A 21495-nucleotide genomic window follows, 5' to 3' on the forward strand; every position below is an offset into this window, starting at 1 on the left:
TGCCACTGCTTTTCTCCAGAATTTTTCTCATCCTTTCTATTAATTTTTAACATTACAGACTGTTCTATAATACCCTGAAACCACTGCCAGTAAAGCTGCACTTTTCTGTGGCATTCTTGTTTCAAGTATTGACAGTCAATTAAATAAAATAACTTTTTTCTGATCCACAGATATTTAACTGTCACTGGAACAGCTAATCTACAAGAACTTAACTGCTTTTCCACATAACTTGCTGCATATTCAACATCAGCCAACATAATTGTATTTATCAATTCACCTACTATCTCTTTTCAGGTAAGTTCCTATTGTAGATGTTGGATTGCAGATGTCTGCTGGGTGCTTGAAAAGCTAGACTCTAAATATCTGAGAAAGGATGGTACAGCCATAATACATTCTGTCTTTTTCACATATAGTCTAGATTTGTGTTCTGAAACTTTTTTTTTTTTAACAAATAGATTAATCAGATTTGGAAAATACTAACACTTGATTGCTGAAACCTTTCACTGAAAAGCACTGGGCTTTCTTTTGGATGCTGCTCAGAAGTGCAATTTGTTTCCATGGTGCCATCAACATTGCCCCTTCAGAGATGCATCCCAGTGCTGACAGTGACTCTGAAGTCTCTGTGTTCCTTCCACTCTTTTCTTCCTACAGCTTCAATCTTCATAATTTTTCTGGCTGTTTTCAAAAAAGCCATTATCAGGCTGCAAGGTCATAATTTTCATTGGTTTCTAAATGGTAATGATTCCCACCCCTTTTTGAAAGAAAATCTCTGCAGCGCAGGGGAACAGTTTCAGCTTTGCGCACAGCCCAGGCAGCCCCTCTCAGCTGGGCTTGCCAGGCTGCCACCAGGCACTCCCTGACTACAGCGCCTCAGGCCAAAACATTTCCCAGCAAGCAAACTACCAGAGCATGGGGCTTCATCTGGGGCTTTCCTGTAAACATCTCCAAAGATGCCAAATCAAACAGTTCATCAAACAAAGACAGTAATTTCACTTTCTTTCAAGCTGTGAGACAATATCACAATCTTAAAGAAAATTTTTTTTTTTGCTTTTTTTTTTAATTAAAAATTCCCCTATTTTACAAGGCATTATCAAGCTGTTAAATATTTTATCTTACTTTTAATTAGCATATTAATAAAACGTTTTCCCATTATTTAATTCTACATAAACCCAATATAAGCGGATACATCAGAACCCTGTCTTAAACTGTATATTCCTAGCTAATTACCAGTGCTGGTAGGTAGACCTTGCATTGAATTTCAAAATGAAAACACAAGAAACATATTAATATAGCTGCAACAGCTGCAATATTGGTGTAGCATTTTACCTCTCACATTCCTGTAGCATTCACCCAGTCCCCCATGTGCACCTTCCACCACCTTACAAAATGACAAATGCACAGTTGATCAGAGCAATCTCTGCTACTTAATGTTCAATTTTCTTTGCTGTTCTCCCTAGGCTGTTACCTGCCACTCCAGCTCTGTGCACTATTGCCTTCTGGGCAATATTGCTCTTCTGGGCTTCCAGCTGCCACTCAAGGCCCAGGCAATATGCTTAGGAAGGAGAGCACCCACTGCCAGCCCTCACTGCATTCACTTGCTGCTCAGGGAGTGCAAATACTGAGGATCCAACCTGGTACAAAAGGCACCTGCTGCGTGAAGAGTGTGGTGGAAGTGGATCTGCGTTCATACAGACTGGGGGTAGAAGGATGGGCATTCTAAGAAAAGAAATTTTTCCCTGATCGTGGTCAGCACACTGTCCTTTGAAATTAGTTCTGTGTAAGGACATGGACCTGGCACAGCACAAGCCTTGACCACTGGATTCAGGGGGCTGAGTCCTGAATGTGTCAGTGCCATCGACCACCCACCATCAGAACTGCACACACAACATCACAATAGAAGTTAAGGTGAAGGTTACTCTTGGCTACAGCAATTAAATAGGATAAGAGAAAATTAAAATCATCTTAAAATAGGTTTACATCAAAAACTACAGTATGTCCTTAAGGCTCCTATACCTTTACAGCCCATTCTAAGCAGTAGAATGCCAAATTACAGTAGGAAAGCAAAGACACTGACAAGTTTGTGAAATTTCAAGTTCAGAATTAAAAATGAGAAAAAAATCCCAACAATTTAACTAAGACATTAATTCTAATTTATGGCTCTCAAGGGCTGAATATTTCAATTCAGATTCCAGAGTCTCACTTGCTTACCCACCACAAATTTATCAGCAAAGCTTTGAACAATTTTGCTTTATTTCAGTAGGTAAGACAGGAGTTAAATGTACTCACTTGCTATATTTTTGTTGTTGTTGTTCTAAATTACTACCTGTCTTGAAAACCATCCAGGATACAAGATCCAATTTGAAGTCCTTTCAATTACACACAACAATGAACAGGCAAAGGCAGCAATTTACGGTATTCAGTCTTGAATGTTGCCATTAGCTTTTCTTGTTACAATGTCAAAGAAACTATGGGCATCAACAAGAAAAAACGAATCTACTTTCCAGGTCTGTTTTGAATAAATCAGAGCAGACTCAAATACAGCTCTGAAAAATCCACTGTGTTTCTCAGTCACAGGAATAGTCTGGGGTTGTCTTTTCTCATCTTATGTAGAAACAACTCAAAAAAGCTTCCAAAAGAAACACTGAGATCAGTGTGCTGTCACAAACCATTTCACACTTCAGCACGCTGCCAGACTCAATGACAAAGGTTTTATGCATCAAGAACTTCTCCAGTAAAACCTAAAGAGTGTAATACTCTGATTAGGCAAATCACTAAAATCTTAAGTTTTAAATATATTACAAATTGATATTTACTAGAATGGGACAGTTTTCAGTTATAAAATCAAGCATATATAATTCAGTGCTTGTTGCACTCATTTAACACATACATTTACCTACTAACAAAATGCCAGAATTTCACAGAATCACAATAATTGAGTTTGGAAATGACCCTTAAGATTAAGTCCAATTGCAAACCTAGCACTGTGAAGTTCACCACTAAACCACGTCTCGAAGCACGCATCTTTTAAATACCTCCAGGGATGGCACAGTGACTCAACCACTTCCCTGGGCAGCCTTTTCCAAAGCCTGGTAACCCTTCCCATGAAGACATTTCTCCTAATATCCAAACTAAATCTCCTCTGGCACAACCTGAGGCCATTTTGTCTCATCCTGTCACCTGTTACCTGTGAGGAGAGGCTGACCCCCACTTCACTACAACCTCCTTTCAGGTAGTATGGAAAGTGAGAAGGTCCCCCCTGAGGCTCCTCTCCAGGCTAATTAACCCAGCTTCCTCAGCTGCTCCTCTTAAGACTCATTCTCCAGACCCTTCACCAACTTTGTTGCCTTCCTCTAGACACACCCCAGTATATCTCAATGTCTCTCCTGTTGTGAGGGGATGACTGAAGACAAGATTTGAGGTTCAGCCTCCCCAATGTCCAGTTCAAAGGGACGTCACTTCCCTCGTCCTGCTGGCCATGCTATTTTAACCACTAACAAAATGGTACTGCATATCAAAATCCTCAACCTTTTTTTTTTAGGGCCAGAAGATTTTCTTAAGTATAAAACCACACTCATTTCCGCTCTTGGTGAATGCTACATGAATAATTTGCAACCCATCACAAAGCAGGATGCACACAGCAAAGATGACATTGAATAAACACTGGAAAAAAACAAGCTCAGCAAATCTGAATTACTTGCTTTCATATTTAAATTAATAATCTCATTTGTGAATTAGCCATGGCACCGGGCAAAGAAATTAGAGGTATCTCACTTGATAACTGCTTCAAAGCATGTAATTTCTAGGCAAACACATGTCATGAAATAATCTCTTGGGGAACCATAGTGATGGAGAGGTTTATTTAACACAGTGCTGCCCTGTTAATGTGCTATATGAGGACATCCCAACCTTTCAGGATATACTCGTCTCTACCATGCTCAGGTGAAGCAGAACACTATTTATAATACCTACACAGAAATTAAAGAACAGACTCAGAGAAACAGTGTTTTGCTCAAATTTACATAAAGAGCCTGTGGCAGTCAGCCCTCAGATGCAGCTACACCAAGCTCGAAGTGACTCCTCTAAGTTTTGTGGTACCTGTTTCAACAAGATTAGGCAACTACCACTGGAGATGTTCACTGTACATTGAATAAATACTGGAAAAAAACAAGCTGACAAAAATACTTGATATCTGCTGTGAAGATTTACCAACATCCCAGCAGTACCTCTAGACCCACTATATCTATCAGTCTTTAACCCACTACATCTAACAGTCTTTAACAATCAGTCTTTGGTCCAGGACAAAGTGGTCCAGCCACTGCAGCTCCAGAAGTCTATAAAAATAGCTTCAAGAATAGGTATTGCAACACTGCTAGTAAATGCACAGGGGTTAAGCTAGCTTCTGAAAACGAACATCTTGATCAGCTTTAAGTAGTCTGGGTTTTTCACAAACCTGGGAACTCTGGACATCAGAGGGTGCTCCTCTATACCATTATGTTTAATAATGAAAAAAGGCTCCTCCTGAAAATGATGCAGAGCAGAGTATGAAATGAAGCCTTCTCACAAGGGCTTCATTCTAGATGAATGAAGATGAATGAGCCATTAGCCAACCTAAAGCACCCTTGTTCCTAACTTCTGTGCAAACACTCCCCTGTAGCTCAAGACTGAGAGTCCCACTGATGTCAGCAGGCCACCAGGGCACAGTTCCAGGCCCCTGCTCACCTTCTCACACATGCCCTGTGAGTCCTGGGACCCCACAATGCTGAAAAGAGAGAGGAAACAGTTGCATACCTGCCATTCCTATGCATCCCATCTCTTTCTGAAGCCACAGATCATCTTCAAAAACCTGGAAGAATGCAATTATTAAAAAAATACTTTTCATAAATATCTATTATTGAACTTTTATGCTGAATTTATGCTTCAATTACACAATTACACAGAAGCCTATCCTACAAAGCCTTGAGTTTCTCCAAAATTAACTACCAGAAGAGACACAACTTGGCTCTAGAGGTCTCCCACAGCTGGTTAAGCAGTATGAGACTCTGTAGCCCAGTGTGGATATGCACACTTGGGGCTCAAATAGTACTTACACTTCATATTATCAGGATGAGTCCCTGCACAATAGTGGAGCTGGGCTGACTATTAGTTTGCTTTCATTAATCTTTCTTTGCCATTTTCAGAGGCCTATTTAAGGACACAGGAAAATCTGATCACTAGGAGGCAGCAGGAATGTGTCAATATGAGATATCGAGCCCATTGACATTACACTCATTTTTCTTCCAGAGAACTACACAGACCCTTTCAAAGGGGCCACAGGCTAAAACTGCAGCTTACAAGGCAATCTGTGACAGCCTCCTGCCTGTGCCTGGACCACAGAGACTGCCACAGAAATCTCAGCTCAAAACATCAGTACAAGAAACCAATGTTTTTAAGTAGTTTTATTGCCCAGTGTTTTGAGCAAGATGTAGTAGTCATACAAGCAAGTTCTTGTTTATCAAAGATTCCTCCTTGCAGGAGCTAATAGAGAGGTAGGAATGTGGGTAATGAACAGGGATCTAACTCAGCCTGGTGACATCAGCCACATTGACTGTTTGTTTGCTACCAAGCACTGCATGTGGGTAATGTTAAGTACTGACTTATGTCAATACCATTGTTACAGTACAGCATGTTAGGGGCAATTTTCTTCTTTGCATTCTTCTGGTAAAGTAATTTGGTGTACTGTTTGTGGGTTTTGGGGAGGGTCCTGGTTTTGGGAGGGTTTTGTTTGTTTGTTTTCCTGCAATACTATTTCCTGTTTATTAGTCTTTCTGTAATCCTACCAACAAACTACATTTGTAACTCACTCTAATCCCCATTGTACAGTAAGGGCAAAAGATAACTATGTCAACACATTTTGAGATGGCTTGACAGACACAAGCCTAGATAAGGAGAAAGAATGAACATAAAAGCTCCATCTTAACAGCTACTGCACTCCTCACTGGAGACTGACACTACTGAGCCGAGGTGCTGTGACTAGATAAACACCAAGGGCCTCTGCTCAGAAGCACAGCAAAGCACAGACACAGCATCATTAGGGTTGGAAGGGAACTCTGGAGATCATCCAGCCCAATCCCCTGCCAAGGCAGAGTCACCCAGAGCAGGTGACAGGAACACATCCAGGCGGGTCTGGAACATCTCCAGAGAGGGGGACTCCCAAGACCTCTTTGGGCAGCTGTGCCAGTGGTCTGCCACCCTCAACAAAAAGAAGTTCTTCATGTTGAAGTGAAACTTCTTGTGTTTTACTTTATGGCCATTGCTCCTTGTCTTGTCTCCGGCTACCACTGAAAAGAGTTTGGCACCATCTTCTTGACGCCCACCTTTGAGATACTCCTATGTATTAATGAGATCCCCTCTCAGCCTTCTGTTCTATAGAATAAACAGGCCCAGCTCCGCTAATCCCTCCTGGTAAGAGAGATGCCCCACACCCCTCATGGCTTCCGTGGCCCTCTGCTGGACCCCCTCCAGTGTACTGAGGACCCTGTCCAGAACCTGTCGGCTGTGTCACCACGCCGGCGCCCGGCAGCTTCCCGGGCCGTTCCCCCAGCCGCAGTGCCGGGGAAGCGGCCGCTGCCGGGCCGGGTCCCGCTCCCGAGCACAGCCCTCCGCGGGGGCTGCTGCACTGTCCCGCGGGCCCGCCCGGAGCCCGCCGCCGCCCGCCGCGCCGAGGGGCCGCTCACACCCGCGCACCGCGGGCACCGCGCTTACCCCAGCCGCCGTCCGACCGCAGGGCTGCCGGGCCGGGCCCCGCTCGGTGCCCGCCGCGAGGGGCTGAGCGGGCGCGGAGGGGAGCAGCGCCAGCAGCAGCCCGGCCAGCGGCCACCCCATGGCAGCAGGCGGACCCTCCGCGGGTGCGGACGGCGCAGCGGAGACTTCTCCAGGCGTTGCCCCGAATCAGGCCCGGCCTCAGCCGCGACATCCACCCGCCATCGGTCTCCTCCCACCGCGGCGAGGGCGGAGGGGAGAGGGCCCCCGAGCAGCGGGACCTCCCCTCATGCCCTGCCCTCTCCTCGCCGCGGGCCGGGCCCCGTGCGATGGCGGCGGTGGAGGGCTGCCTGCGGGCCGTGGGGCTGCAGTTCTGGGCGGACTCGCTGCAGGCCCTGCCCGCGCTGCTGGCTCCCGCCGCGCTGCTGGGGCTGCTGCTGGGCGCCGCCGCCGCCGCCCTGCTCTGCCGCTGCGCGCTCGGGCCGCGCCGGGGCGGAGAGGTACGCGGGGCCGGCGGGGAGGGGGCGCGGGCCGGCCGCGGGCGAGCAGTTCGGGGGAACAGGAGGGCTTTGGGAAGGTTTGAAGGGCGGAGGGCCCGGGAGGAGTCGCCTGCCGGCTTTGCCCTCTGCACGGGACAGCCGGGGCTGCCTCGGGGTGAGCGGCGCGGCGGGCGTGGGTACCGAGCCCCGTAATTCCTGCCGCACCTCTGCTGGAATGGATTTCACCACTTCCTTTTAAAAGTTGCTGAAAGAAATAGACTAACTCTAAAAGGAGGCCGGTGAAAGTGTTGAAGTGTTCTGAGTGTTGTCCCCCTGGCCTGTATCTCTAACATTTGTGACCGGCAAGTTGCTTCTCGCAACCATCGCTTCGTGTACGAGGCAGTGTTGCTTTTGGGGATAATGGAAGATGTACCTGGTTTGCAGAAGCTTTGTGAGATAATTGAAAATAAACGCTAGTTTTTGTCCTAAACCTGTGATTTTATTTCCAAAGTATTTTACAGACTTTTCCAAAGTTCATGTTACAACACAGCACAGAATGTTAGTACTAACCCACTGCAATAACTTAGCACTGAGAGTATGCACATGGATACCTAAAGAAATAAAGGAGCCTGAGCACTGCCGATGGTTTGCTTGATGCCAAACTAACATGGTTTTCTAAAGTATGTGATTTTGTTAATAACATACTGGGTGTTCTCTTTTAAGTACTGTGGTTTGTTTCTCTTTATTTCATAACGTTTCTTTGGACTCGAAGATTGCAGAGGCAGCATGTGCCCCCCAAACCAGGCAGGCACCCATCTACCAGGCAGATATATTTTCTGAGAATTGTTACTGATTGATGCTTTATCCTCCCATCTCACTTAGACCCAGGTCATGTTGGACTGACTGGATGCAGTGGTTGGTGCTGGCACAGCAGTGGGATTTGGAGTTCTGCGGAGTTCTGCCAGCCTGCAGGTGCAGGGTCTGGTCCAGCTTGGTTTTTCACCACACCTTTTTTGACTTATAACAGCTCTGCTGCATGTGTGTATCTGCTAGTGTTGATCATCATTAAACATGACATAGGAGACAAATTCTCTAGTTCCCAACTGCTTTTAAGTTGGAGGATTGAAGTTCTGTTTGAAGCCAGACATCAGGCTAGTAATGGAGGCACTTCAAATGCTGGATCAATGCATCCTGTGCAAGTACAAGCCCTTCTGATTCAATTGCTCATTTTCCATGCCTTAATAGGTGTATCTTTATTGTACTGCCATTACCAACTCAAATGTAGTCATGTGCAATTTTATCCTTTATGTCATATATGTCAATAGGGAATAGAAGCTGTCAGTTCTCCCTGGTCTGGATCTTCAGATGCATTTAGATATTTAAATGCTATTAAAATCAATGCTGCTGCCCTAAAAGGGTTATTTATTTTGAAGGAAAAATAAACTGCTTGCTGGTGCATACAGAGCACATTGCAGGGTGGGAAGGTTGTATCCTGTGGGTCTGATTTCCCCAACTGAACAGGGCAACCTTAGACTGTTCCTCCTTCCCACTATCTGCCCCAGCAATGCTATGGAGCAATCAGGTGCTGAACTGCACATATTGCAGCCTTCTGTAGCCAAAGTAAAACAGGGATAGTTTTCTTGAGTATATGTTCCATCCCAAGCAGCTAAATGATCCTTAGTGTGGTAGCAGGGCAAGTACCTGGAGCCTGAAGCGGCTTTAAGCACCACAGTAAGCCAACACATTTGTCACTCAGCCTCAGTTAATCTCGCTCAGGCTAAATTATAGCCTAAGTTATAATAGTTATAACTATTTTATAGATTACAGCCCGAATCCATGGGACTTGGATGCATGGAGGATGCATAAGTCCCTTATTTGTTGATTTGTACGCAGGATACACTGGGATATTTTTAAGAACTCTTTACCGTGGTAACAAATAAATTACAAGATTGCTGAGGGAGATTTGTAGCTTTCTTTTCTCATCAGTAGATTTTTAGGAACCAGCATCTGCACTTCAGCACATCTAAAAGGCTAACTCAAAAATACAGTCTGAATTATTGCACTATCTAAGATCCAGAGAGGTGACAGAGGCAAGTCATACAGGATTAAGTGTGTTCCAAAGCTGGGCTGTTCTCTGTGTTCTGGGAAAATGGACTGCTTTACCTACCAAATGGCCAAATAATTTAAGGTGAACCTTTCCATAAGAGACTGACATGCATAATGTGTGCAGCTGTATCATTAGACTACATCCAAAAGTAGTCAGTGGATTGAAAACCTGAAAAAGAATTTAAAAAGTCATCCATGTAGTGTGGCTGCTATCTTTTGCTTCACTAAAAAAAATAAATATCTTTGCAATGCTGTGTTTGGAGGGAGGCACATTAGTGTTGTTTTCTGATCTCTACAGTGTGTAGGGAAGATCAAGTATAGCAGGAGGTTTCATTGCCACAGAATCTGTATCCCTACCAGTGGCTTCTTGTGTTTGTGAAGTGAGGCCAATAATATGGGCTACTTTTGGAGAAGGAAGGTGATGAACATTTTCTGATAGTTACTTCTCCATGACAGGAACTTCCACACACATAAAGCTTCATTTAGGAAGTCTCATGGCCAGGGACAAAAAATACTTGGCATTCTCTTTATTGCTGGTAATTATAGACAATTTTAGTTAACTTGTTGTAATTGAGATGTTTGAGCTCAGACTATGAGGTTGACTCCACAGTCTGTAGTATGACATTTTGAGAGCAGATGGATTGATTTGACAGGTTCACAGCCTCTTAAAACTTTTTCAGATTAAAATTCTACTCCTGGAATGACAAATTTAAAAGTTCATTAATTGTAATTATTCCTATCTGAATATGTAAAATTTTCATCTATTTTCAGATTGGTTTTTTCCAAAATTTTCAACTAATACTGGAATAATTTTCATGATGGAGACATGAATGTATCCAGGCTGCTGTGGAAGATGTTTCCAGTTAACCTGTATGATCTCATGTGTTACATTTTATGTTTTCTCTTGGAATTTCAGAAAGATGATTCTCAAAGACTTCTGGAAAGCTTCAATGCTGATGAAAAAGAGCACACACTCATGAAAAGTAAAGCAGAACCCTATACATCAAAAGAGGAGATGGTGCTGGAGGTAAAGCTCTGCTCTTGTAGGTGGATGTCCATTTTGCTGCTTGTAACAGTGAACATGTTCAGGGCCTGCTCCAAATTGTCTTAATTTTAGTGGCTTTGGAGAGAGACCTTTAAAAGTGTTCAGAAAAATGTAAGATGGAGAGTGGGAGTTGGTTGCTGCTTATGAATGCAACCATTTTGAGCACTTATTCCCCTTATGAATTCCATTTCTCCTGAGGCACTCTTTGGATATTTTAATCAAGATCCTGAGTTCTTTTTGGACAGAGACTTCTTTGCTTTCATCTCTATGTTTTCCTTAGCTTCAAAAGGCTGATGGGATAAATTAACACGATTAACATAAGAAAAAGTTTGTAAGTGCTGAAAGACCACTGTGGTGAGCTGGGATTCAAAGACAATTAGAGAATCTGTGAAAAAAAGTAGAAATATAAATTTAACAACCCACTCTCAATGGAAACATCAAGTAATTTAAGTAACTTTTTTTTTTATAATCCCAAAATAACTGGAAACCAGTCCTACTGTGTAGTCATTAGAGCACTATCTTTCACCCAAACCTGATTTGACTGGTCTTGCTGGAGCTAAAGATTGGGATTTAAACTGCTCATTTAAAAATGTTCAGCTGACTCATTCAGTCTCTTATACATAAATTAAATACATGGATAAAATGTCAGTCATAACCAGCCATTCTAGTGCTTAGCTTGTAACAAGAACTGGTTTCAAGAAAAAGTTATTGTTAACATTGAAACTGTTGGTTTAAATCCTGACAGGTAATTGGTCTTCATTTCACCCTTTGATCAGGAGTGGTGACACAACATGCTTGGTCATTTTGCTTGAGTTAAAGTAGAATATAACAAGTGAGCATGGATTAGGTTATTTTTGGAAGTGTAAATGTTGTGGGAGAGCTCAGACAATTTTACATCTTTATGCTTATTACAGTGTTTTTGAAATCGGATCACAGTCTTTTAAGGGTGATAATTTACAACTCTATCCATTTCCATAACATAGCTCATTTATAAGACATTAAGAGGTAACCATGTTATTTGAGGGGACTTTCTCCCACCTATCTGTCTATCTACTGAAATTATATGTATTTTTTTCTACTAATTTGTTCTGATTTCCAGAGGCTTTTGCTGTTACTAGCATCCAATTGACATTTTATGAAGAAGCATAGATGGAAAATGCTTTTAATTAGGTTAGAGCACTTCAGAAAAACAGGTATTTTCATTCTGAGACTTTTCACATTGCAGTAATACCATAATTACCATATTAATAATAATTGTGTGTTACTTATGCCTGCTGAGAAGCAGGATGTGTTAGTTCTAGCTGCAATACAGCTTTCCAGCTTTGCACTGGCTGCTCTGCCTCCAGTCACTGCAGAGCAATAGCTCTGTCCACTCCTGTCCCTGATGGGATACTGCAGTGCTGAGACTGCTCACCAGGGACAACTTTATCAGTAAACTTTATCAGTAAACCCAAAAATAGAAATAAATGAAGTGGAGATGGAAAAGTGCAATGGTAGAAGTCCAGTGAATTACATAGTTTGCTCTTCTCTTTCTATTTCCATTTTTAGACTCTATTAGTGCTTTGATATTTCCTAGAAAAAGCTTTATGAAAAACCCCGTGTTTTAACAAATCAGTCTTTCATTTCACATAACAAAACCAAAAGAGATAAAATAGGAAGTCCTAGAGCTTGGATTTACACATTTTATCTGCTATTTATAGCCAAACTTTTATTAAGCAATACCTAACCTCTGAAAACAAATTATGATCCTATTGTTCCAGCATATAGAAGAAGGTAGTAGTAGAAAGTCAGATTATGTGATTATGTGATTATGTGTTACAGAAAATTGTGTGAAAAGAATTCAGTATCTGTTAAAAGTTCTTTGGAAAAACATGGTTATTTTCTCTAGATTTTGGGTAAGGGTTGTGTTATAAAAGTTTTTCCTAGGGCAAAATGATGACTGTATTTGCTTAATTTATTGTTTCTTTATTTAAATTGAAAGACAGAATTTATGGCCATGATGATATCTGTGGAGTTTATTATCCTTTAGTGGTTCTTAGTATTAGTCTCATTTGTAAAATCTTTGGCTGTTGCTAAGGGTACGGAGGTGGTGGCAAGACACGAAATGAAAATACTTTGGAAATACCAGATACTACCTGTTTTCTCCTGAAGAATTAAAAATATTTTGTAGCAGTGGCAATGACAAGAGTTCCCTTTTCAAGTTTTCCTACTTGGAATGAGCCTTATGAGAAGACTTCTTGCACCAAAGCAGGGACAATCAATGAACAGATATCAATAGGAACATTTAAGCTGTGTAACAAAAAGGAGCACACGATACTTAAAGTGAATAATTGCCAGATCTGCTGTTCTCAAATGTTTTTTGTTCTTTTCCATACAGGAAGGTGAGTCTCCTCTGAACAGTAACATTGCAGCATTTGCATTAAAGGCAAAAGTGATCTATCCCATCAACCAGAAATTTAGGGTAAGGTTGTAGATTCTACTTGTAAAAATTAATGGCAATCATTCTGTGTCAGAGTAAATTGCAGAGTCAAGTAATGGAAGAAAATTTACTGCCAATCTGCTTAGTAGAGATCTTTCCTTTTTTAATAGTCCATTGACTCAGGGCTTATTCTGTAAGGTGTCAGCTGCTTTCAGCTCCCCTTCATTGCTGGAACCTGCAATGCTTTACATGGTGTCCAGTCAATTTTCACTGTATTTAAGAGAGCTTGTCTGCCCCTTAACATTAATGGGAGTTGGATCTGTCTAAGGAGCCATAAGAAAAACACCACAAGGATCTGAAAGAGAAAGCATACACCAAGCAGCTAACTACAACAGAAGAATGCTTTCCTGGGCAATACAAAAGCCTCTCATGTACATGGAAACAGTTTTGCTGTGTACACTGTTTAACTTTTCCCTTAAAAGTAAACACTGAAAATTGATGTGATGTTTGTCTCCTTATTGTGTTGTATTAATTCACCTTGTGAATTTCCTTTGACTTGTAGCCTCTGGCAGATGGCTCATCCAATCCATCTTTGCATGAGAATCCAAAGCAAGCAGTTCTGCCTAATCAAGTGGTGGAGACATCTATGTCAGGCAGCCTGGGATCCCTGAGCCAGGGAGACAAGGAGGACTGTAGCTCCTCCACCACAATCCATTCCACAACAAGTGATGACAGGTTTCAGGCTCGAGCCTTTCTAAAGGTGGCCAGCTTCCCTGAAGTGCTGACATGTGAGAGGTAAGCAGTAAACCTGACCTTGTTTGGTCAATTCCTGTGTTTTTAGGACAGTCACTAAAGGTAAAAGGCTGGGTATGAATGCACACAGTCACCACATCACAACAGGGTTATCTGCTTATAACCCTAAAAAAGTTGTTGGGAGATTATTACATTAAGCTGTTGGAAGTCATCCTGTTCTTTGTGAAATTTTGGTAATCAGAGCTGGCCAAAAGCTGTCTCATAAAAGGTGTTAGAATGAGGAGATGTCTTTGTTATGTCTCGTATGCTCAGTTCACATGTGTTGGGGATGGAGTTCTCTGCACTGTACAAGGACATCTCACACTGCAGGTGCCTTGAGAACACTCAGTGTTCTGTTCTCTCTGTTTTAGTGGGAACTACTCATGTCTTACTCTGGGAAAACAGTTCCTGTCTGACACTGCTGATGAGCAGGTAGAGGTAATTGAAACGGACTGTTAGCTCTGATTTCCTTTCAGCTGCACCAGGGCAAGGTACCTCTAGATGAATACATGTGTCTGCACTCTCATTAGCAGGAATAACAAAATCATGTTTGTGTCCCTGAGCTGGGAAAGGTACCAGCAATGAAGAAGTTTACAAAATACCCACTCTTACTATGTCTGTTTCAATTTAAAGCCCTGCTTTCTCTGGTTGTATCCACTCATGCCTATGTTCAACTTGTCTTTTTCTAGAGGAAACTTCAGCACCAACTTAATTAAAAGCTCTGTTTGTTTACTTTTACATACAGAAATCTTTTCTGAAAAAGGAGGCAATGTAAAAGTAAAGTAACTTTACTTCTGTTTTGGGGCAGTGTTTTTAGGAGGATCTAGTGGTTAAATGAACCATATTGTGTTGTCTTTTTGTGTAACTGTCATTTAGATTGCAATTAATGCATTTTTAATCTTTTTTTTAGTTTTGATGTTAAGCTCTGCCTTTGCAGTCTTACTTTACAAGATCTCATGCTTCTTGGTACTGAACTCAGAAAAGAAAAAAATGTGGTAGGTACTTATATCTCATTTATAGCTCATTGTTTTGAAAATCTTAGCTGAATATTAGTTTATGAAATAACATAAACAGCTGGCTAGGTGAGATGTAATGCAGCAGAGTTGCATTTCCACATTATTGACTTTTTTCCTCCTACTCTGCATATATATGAGCTTCCTACGGAAGTAAAATATGATGAAGTATACTGGTCTGTGAAATACCAATATAGCAAATACAAAAATTGGTTTTAAATATTACTTCAGAGATTAACATACAGCACTTGAGGCTCATAAGAAGAGGTAATAAATTATTTAATAGGTGAGTGTGTCTTTAGGACAAACTTGCTTGTTTGTGTGTTGCGACTCCAAAAACTTAAAGCTTTTGGAATAAAATGGAAAATTCAGTTCATCTCCATCAGTACCATTGTAGTAAGTACAATAGTTCTGAATTTTTAAAATTGTAGGATTTAGGTACCATTTAAACCATGGATAACTACCTGCATCAAGTCACAACATCCAAAACTGACAAGGAAAAACAAAAAGAAAAACAAAGTACAATTAAGGTCATGGGACATTATAGGATATTCAGTAATGATTGTTTGTGGTGCCTAGCCATGCACCATTACTGCTACTGAGGTTTAGCTCAATAAATATGAATGTGGGCATAAAGTCTATAACTTTTTCCTCCCCTCTTTTCTTGAGCTCTGTTTAAACAAAATTGGTAATTTCTGTTATAATTTACTAAATCCACTGAGAATATTTCAAAGGGTGGGATTTTCTGAAGAAATTTCTACACAACCCAAAGGAGGAAACAGGAAAGTAAACCTGGGAAGCAGTTTCTCATCTGATGGATTACCCACATTAGTTAAATGAGAAAGGGAACTTGTGATCAGATTCCAGAAGGAAGTTTAGCTTGATTATAGAAGGTTGAACTTGATGTCAAAGTTAATAATCAATTTCTAAGGCAGGTAAGTAGCAACATAGTGATGTAATCACAGAAACACAGAGAAAATGAGCACTTAACACGCTTTGTGGCCCACTAGAAATACCCACAAAGGACTTAGACCTTTAGCTGAATATTTAAATAGCTTTATATTTTTGTCAGAAGGTAAAAAAGGGAAAAAATAAATCAGCGTGAGAATAATTTCTACCTTTCCCACTCTGCTTTCTCTGATTTCAGTTTTTCTTGGCATCAAGTCTAAAGAAATACATCCTTTTCTATCAGTCTTCTCCTGAACCCTTTTTTTTTTCTTTTTACTGTATATGGTATCTTGGTAATGTGTCCAAAACATTTGCAAGTGAGATCCAAAACATGACTGCTATATGGTTTTCTCTTCTATTGGGCTCTAATTATAATATATTTCCAGATTTTGCTCACCTGACATGAGCTTTAATAACTGAATAACTGTTTCAATATGTAAATATGTATTCATTTATGTTTTTATATGTTTTATGCAGGGAAGTTTTGCATCATCTTGTTTTCAAGATTATAAGGAACAGGCAGGTGGCTGTTAAATTTCATGTATTTTTATTTCCACACTGGAAAATGCTGCAGCAGTTACTAATGAAATGAATTAACCTTACACTGAAACTCTAATTGAGGGAAGAGGGGAAAAGGTTAAGCAAAAGTTTTCCCAGTGTTAAAAAATCAAAAATGTCTTTTTGAAGACACTAGTATTACAGTCTTAAAAAAAAAGGCACACAAATGGAAAATAAGTATTTTTCTTGCAAGAGAAGCTAGCTAGAACTTGAGATGGTTTCTTTTGGGTTGTATATAAAAATGTTTGTTGTATTATGTGGCTGAGTACAGTTGAAGTCAGAGTAATGAGTCTTTAGTATCTTTTGAATAGTTACTGTCTTCCAGTTTAGGGGTTCATTAAACTTTAGAAAAATGGGCTTTGTATTTTCAAGTGATCTGCATTTTCTCCAGTCAAGAATAGTTTAAAATGTGTCTGTCTGGTTATAAGGATTTTTGAGATTATGTGTAACAACATATTCCAGTATCTCACTGGAGCCAAAACCAGAGAATTTTTCACAGTGCAAGTACTGGAGAGTCGCTGGTGATAAATCTGTTAATTTGTCTGTTGTTTCTCTTATGATTCGCTATAATCTCCCTGATTGATTTAAATCAGCAAAATATATCACAAAGATGTTCTTACAATGACAGGCACTTAAACTGGAGGTTGTTTTCTTCCTTTTAAACAGATGTTTATTCAGATTTTCAAGATATACCTCACAGATTTCCATCGTAAAAAGAAGATTACTGATGGTTTGTTGAAGAAGATCCTTTTAAATCAGGAAAATGTAAGTGGGTTTGTTGGTTAGTACTTAAGACCATACAAAATAAGAGTTAATTTTATTACCACAGCAGGCCATTTCACCTACTCCTTTTGAACAGCCATGTCATTTGTAATCTATTTCTGAAGAAAATGCAAAGAAACTCCCTTGTTAGTTGATTTTCTACATTACCTTGTATGCTTTTCCTCCTTGTTGCTGTATGAAGTGATCTACGTAATCTGTTAAAGATAAAATATTTTGTAGTTGAATCCATTTAAACAGAACATTTTGAACCCCATTCACTCAGATTTAATAATTTCTAATTACCAGTGGCTTTGTTTGGTCCCAGGTATCTTGCTGATAATAAAATAGCAGGAAATAAAGTAGCAGTATGACACTCAAGGCTTTCATGAGGGAAAAATATACTTATTTTACTCATCATCCTTTTTTCTTTCATGTACTTGCATTGTAGTCCATATGCCACTTCTGAACTGGAAGACATATATTGACAATCAATGTATTTCAGGTAGTCACAGTACTATTGTCAAGGTTGTTAGAAGGATCAAAAAGCTTTACAAAACTATAGAAAATAGGAGAGCTATTGGTTCCACTTTCTAGTTTAGAGTCACAGAAAAATCTGGATTGAGAAGCATATCTTGAGATTTTCTGGCCCAGCCTTCTGTAGGAAGCTTTGTCTTAGGTAAGGTTATCCAGTGCCCTGCCAATCCAAGTCTTGAATGTTTGTACTGAGAGCAGCCTAATCACAGCAGCAATTATGCTTTTCTTACATGTAGATGGAATTTCACATCTGGACATTTGTCTATCAGCTCATGAGCACTAGTTGTCGAATACTTTGTACAGTCTCACAGTCTGTGAATTACTATAACAATTTCTGTAGTTGTACCCTATGATTTATATCAGAAGGTATTTTGCCTTAAAGCACTTTTCTGCCTTGAATCCTCAGGTTTAGTATTAAAACTTATTGTATTTACTAGATGAAAAGTGAGATTAGATGTGCAAAATCCTTTTACTGGTGGTCTTCTGGTAATGACTTCAAATTATAAACAGGGCTGATCTGGAATAGGCATTTTTCTTGACAGAACCTAATCCTCAGTGAAGTTTGATGGCATCACTGTCCTCATGCTCCTAGGATGCTGCAAGACAAGGACTAAATCCACATAATTAGATGCAATAATTGTCAGAGAAGTTCCAGTTGTTTAAGTTCCAGTACAGGGTTTCTGTGTCCTATATGATGGAGAGAAAGATCTTGTAAACCTGACAGTCTTAGAGGACAGGTATCATACAAGAAACAAGGCTAGTTATGACCACCATGTAAAAGAGATGTTACATGTTTCATTGCAGACAGCCTTTTCCACTTTTAATTCTGCATCATAAAAATTCATAGGATTTTGATGAAATTGTTAGTGAAACTTGTCAAACTCTACTTACATTTCTTTAAGGCATAAAGGTATCAAGTTAATGCATTGATAGCCAAAAGTGGATGGTGTTAGAAGTCAGTGCTTGCTATGTAAGGCATGTTGCAGTGAAGGAAGAGTCACCCTTTTCACTATCAGCTTACTAGGCAATGGCATCAGACTAGTATTTGTCAGCAACATCAGCTTTCATAAAAAATCACCCTAGTTTCTAAAGGACTGAAAAACTGTGAAACCTCATGCAATCATGCAACCTATAATGTGTCCCTTATGAGCATTACAGGTGTGTTCATCCATGTGTATTCATCCAGCACTCTGCAGGAATCACTATCTGATTATCACCAGGATACTTACCTGAGCTTTGAAACACAGCATGTACACTCATAGCAGCCATTTAAGATGGGGCGCATGCATTTAAATAAAAGCATTGGTAGATAGATTGTAGGGATTATTAGTGTAAAAGCTCTCGAAGCAGTGTTTACTGATGAATTCAGCAGAGATGGATTATGGTCTTGACTACTCACATTCTAGTGGAAATGTATGTATTTGTATTAAGTTTACTTCAGAGCTGCCATATATCTGGAGATTTCCTTGCTTGCTACAGAAAGTACATTACCATGAACAGAACTTTCTGAACACTCCATCTTCATTAGCAATGAGCCAGAACTGACATACAAATCCACTCCCAAATTTAGAAGTTATGTCTGTTTTTCTGTTTAAGTAATCACTTGATTTTTTTCCCCCAGGATTTTGAAGAATTACAGAAACAGCTTGACTCTAGACTCCAGAATACTGAAATGTCAGGAGCCCGTAACTCAGAATTCCAGACTCTAGAAGACCTGGAAAGGAGGGAAAGGGAATATTCCGAGCACATAATAGATAATGTAACTTTCTATTTCTTTCTAAAATTTTATTTTAATGTTTTTCTTTTGGTAGGTAGTTCTTTAGTGTAATGGTTTTGTTGAGTAGTCCACAGTTAGTATTTTATATGTGTCCTGAAATTATTTTTACTTTGCCCCAGCAAAATATTTCCAGCTCCCTTTGGGTGTCGATATGTTTTTATAAATAAAACATTTTTTATGCTTTTTGTAAAACAATACTGTTTTATCAGCTGAGAAATGTCTGGTGCTTGTCTGAGGATAAGATTTATTTCAAGCCTATGTATAGCCTGACTTTTAGGAATGTTATCCTCGCACCTTGCTTTTGTCAATCCTTGTAACTGAGTAAGGGAGTAATAAGAGCCTACAATTTTTTTCCAGCAGAAAGAAGTACTAAAACCATAGTTGCTGGGCAATGTTTTAGTATGTTTTGTGCATTTACTTTAGCAAAGCCTTTTTCTTTAGCAGCTTTCCATGTGAGAATATATTTACCTTTTTTGATGTGAAAATACTGTTTGATAGCAGGCATTTGGTTTTTTTTTTCTCTAAAGTAGGTTCACTATGTCAGTCTAGATTCAGGCTAGAAAACTGGAGGTTAAGAACATTCTATGTCCTATTCTCCAGTAAACTGAGTAATATTCTTCCCAGCCCTGTTTTGGAAGTTTGAGCAAATTGACTGCTGATGAAAATGAGAGAGTGACAGCTCTGTGAGCTGCCTGTGCTGATTGACTGTGCCACTTTAGCCCTGGACCAAACAGCCCATCACCTCAGCCTTGGGCCTTTTTCATACAGGAGTTAACATTTTCTAATGTCTGGTGATTAAGTGCTTCCCTGGGAATTCTCTCTGCTTTCTCTGAGCCCTTCACTTTATAGTGGAAGTCCTGGTAACATTGGAACATCTGCGTCAAGTTTCTTTTGTACATTAACTTTGCTCAGTGGAAAAATGATTGTTTAGAGTTTTCCAGGGTTAGTCATGTAAAAATAATTGCTGGCAACCTTGCTGAGGAACATGAAGCATTTATTCACCAGCAGTGATCATCCTTCAGTGGCTCTGTCACTCTTGTGCCTGCTGATGCTTTTCGTTGTACTGAAAATAATTTCCCTCTATGCAGATTTGTATAGCTCAGTACCTCAGTCTTCCTCTGAGAATATAAAGGGGTTTTTGCCATACTCACAGGTGCCATAGTCACTTTTTTCCCCCCAAAATTCATGGGTACTTAGTAGAAATCATGGTGATGGATGCATTTTTTTATCTTCATGTGTACGAGTAATCCCACAGAGCACAGAATATTGCCAGTCATGTTTATGGAATCAGAACCTACAACTAGGAATTGTCCATATAATAATCTATTAGAATTGGCACATACACTGTGCTGACATAAAGTATTTGTGCTTATGTAGCATTTAGCTGTGAAAGACTTTGATGGTGTAAAACAGTAATAATTTTCAGTTTTTCTTTTTTTGGTAAAAATGTTGTTTGACTAGAATACCTGCTCCTACAGCTAAATAAACTTCCCAGAATAAAAGGGATGCAGTTTATCTTCTAGGTTTTTACCATCAGTACTAAAAACACTATAGGGTCTTATAGATGCAATATGTAGAGAATTAACAAATTAACAAATTGGTGGAGATATATATATATATATCCACCACCAATATATTATATATATTATATATAAGTCTCTTTATCTTTGCAAATTGTTCAATATAACTAATACTGAGATCTGTCTGTGACTTGTATTTCAGTAGACTCATATATATGCCTCTTTTTTAATGAAATACCAGATGATTAATGAGGGAACATGGGTTGTATTTTGATTCATATTCCACAGATGGAAGCCTTCTGGAAGCAGACTGACAAAGCCCAGCAGGATTTTTTGGACCAATCAAAATGCTCAAGTGCCAAAGCCACAAAGATAATGATGGATCTGACTGAGAAGATGATTGCAGTAGAAAGCTTGTTAAGTGAATCTCAAGACTTGCAGGCGATGGTAAAGTAAAAAAGAAATAAAAGTAGAGACGGATTTAGTCAATATGAGCAGAAAGAATTATGTCAGTGCAGAGTCTGTCAGTCGTGCCTCAGGAGTGATGTAGACTGCTTAATCCAGTTGTCTGTTTGAGCTTTATTGCTGAGAGCTCAGCTTCCATTGCACTTTAGGAGGATTCATAGGAGGGTGAACTCTCTGCACTTGAGTTCTAATTCTCAGAATACTGTTTAGGTAGTCATAAGGAAAAAGTATTATTGATGCAGATGGTGAAGCAGGAGTGAGAGCGCAAGATCCAATAGATGGAGAATTGTTACTGTGGGCATTACAAAATTTCATTTTCTTTCAAAACACTTATTCCAC

The 21495-nt window shown here is 40.0% G+C and overlaps 2 protein-coding genes across 3 annotated transcripts in view; one reads left to right on the plus strand and one right to left on the minus strand.

Moving 5' to 3' along the window:
* The window catches only part of EVC2 (EvC ciliary complex subunit 2), a 59938-nt gene extending 53077 nt beyond the window's left edge, over positions 1-6861 (minus strand). The window contains exons 1-2 of the mRNA XM_066548621.1: positions 6742-6861; positions 4789-4843 (exon numbers count right to left, since the gene is read on the minus strand). Of these exons, the coding sequence (XP_066404718.1) occupies positions 4789-4843; positions 6742-6861 (175 nt within the window). The remainder of the gene's footprint in view (positions 1-4788; positions 4844-6741) is intronic.
* Positions 6862-7067: 206 nt separating this feature from the next.
* Positions 7068-21495, plus strand: part of EVC (EvC ciliary complex subunit 1) — a 50134-nt gene continuing 35706 nt past the window's right edge. For both annotated transcript variants that reach the window (XM_066548622.1, XM_066548623.1), the window contains exons 1-8: positions 7068-7238; positions 10240-10350; positions 12746-12829; positions 13350-13582; positions 14490-14574; positions 16765-16863; positions 19016-19153; positions 20980-21138. In XM_066548622.1, the coding sequence (XP_066404719.1) occupies positions 7068-7238; positions 10240-10350; positions 12746-12829; positions 13350-13582; positions 14490-14574; positions 16765-16863; positions 19016-19153; positions 20980-21138 (1080 nt within the window). The remainder of the gene's footprint in view (positions 7239-10239; positions 10351-12745; positions 12830-13349; positions 13583-14489; positions 14575-16764; positions 16864-19015; positions 19154-20979; positions 21139-21495) is intronic.

The sequence above is a fragment of the Molothrus aeneus genome, chromosome 4 (genome assembly GCF_037042795.1).
Source record: "Molothrus aeneus isolate 106 chromosome 4, BPBGC_Maene_1.0, whole genome shotgun sequence".
Classification (NCBI taxonomy): Eukaryota; Metazoa; Chordata; class Aves; order Passeriformes; family Icteridae; genus Molothrus; species Molothrus aeneus.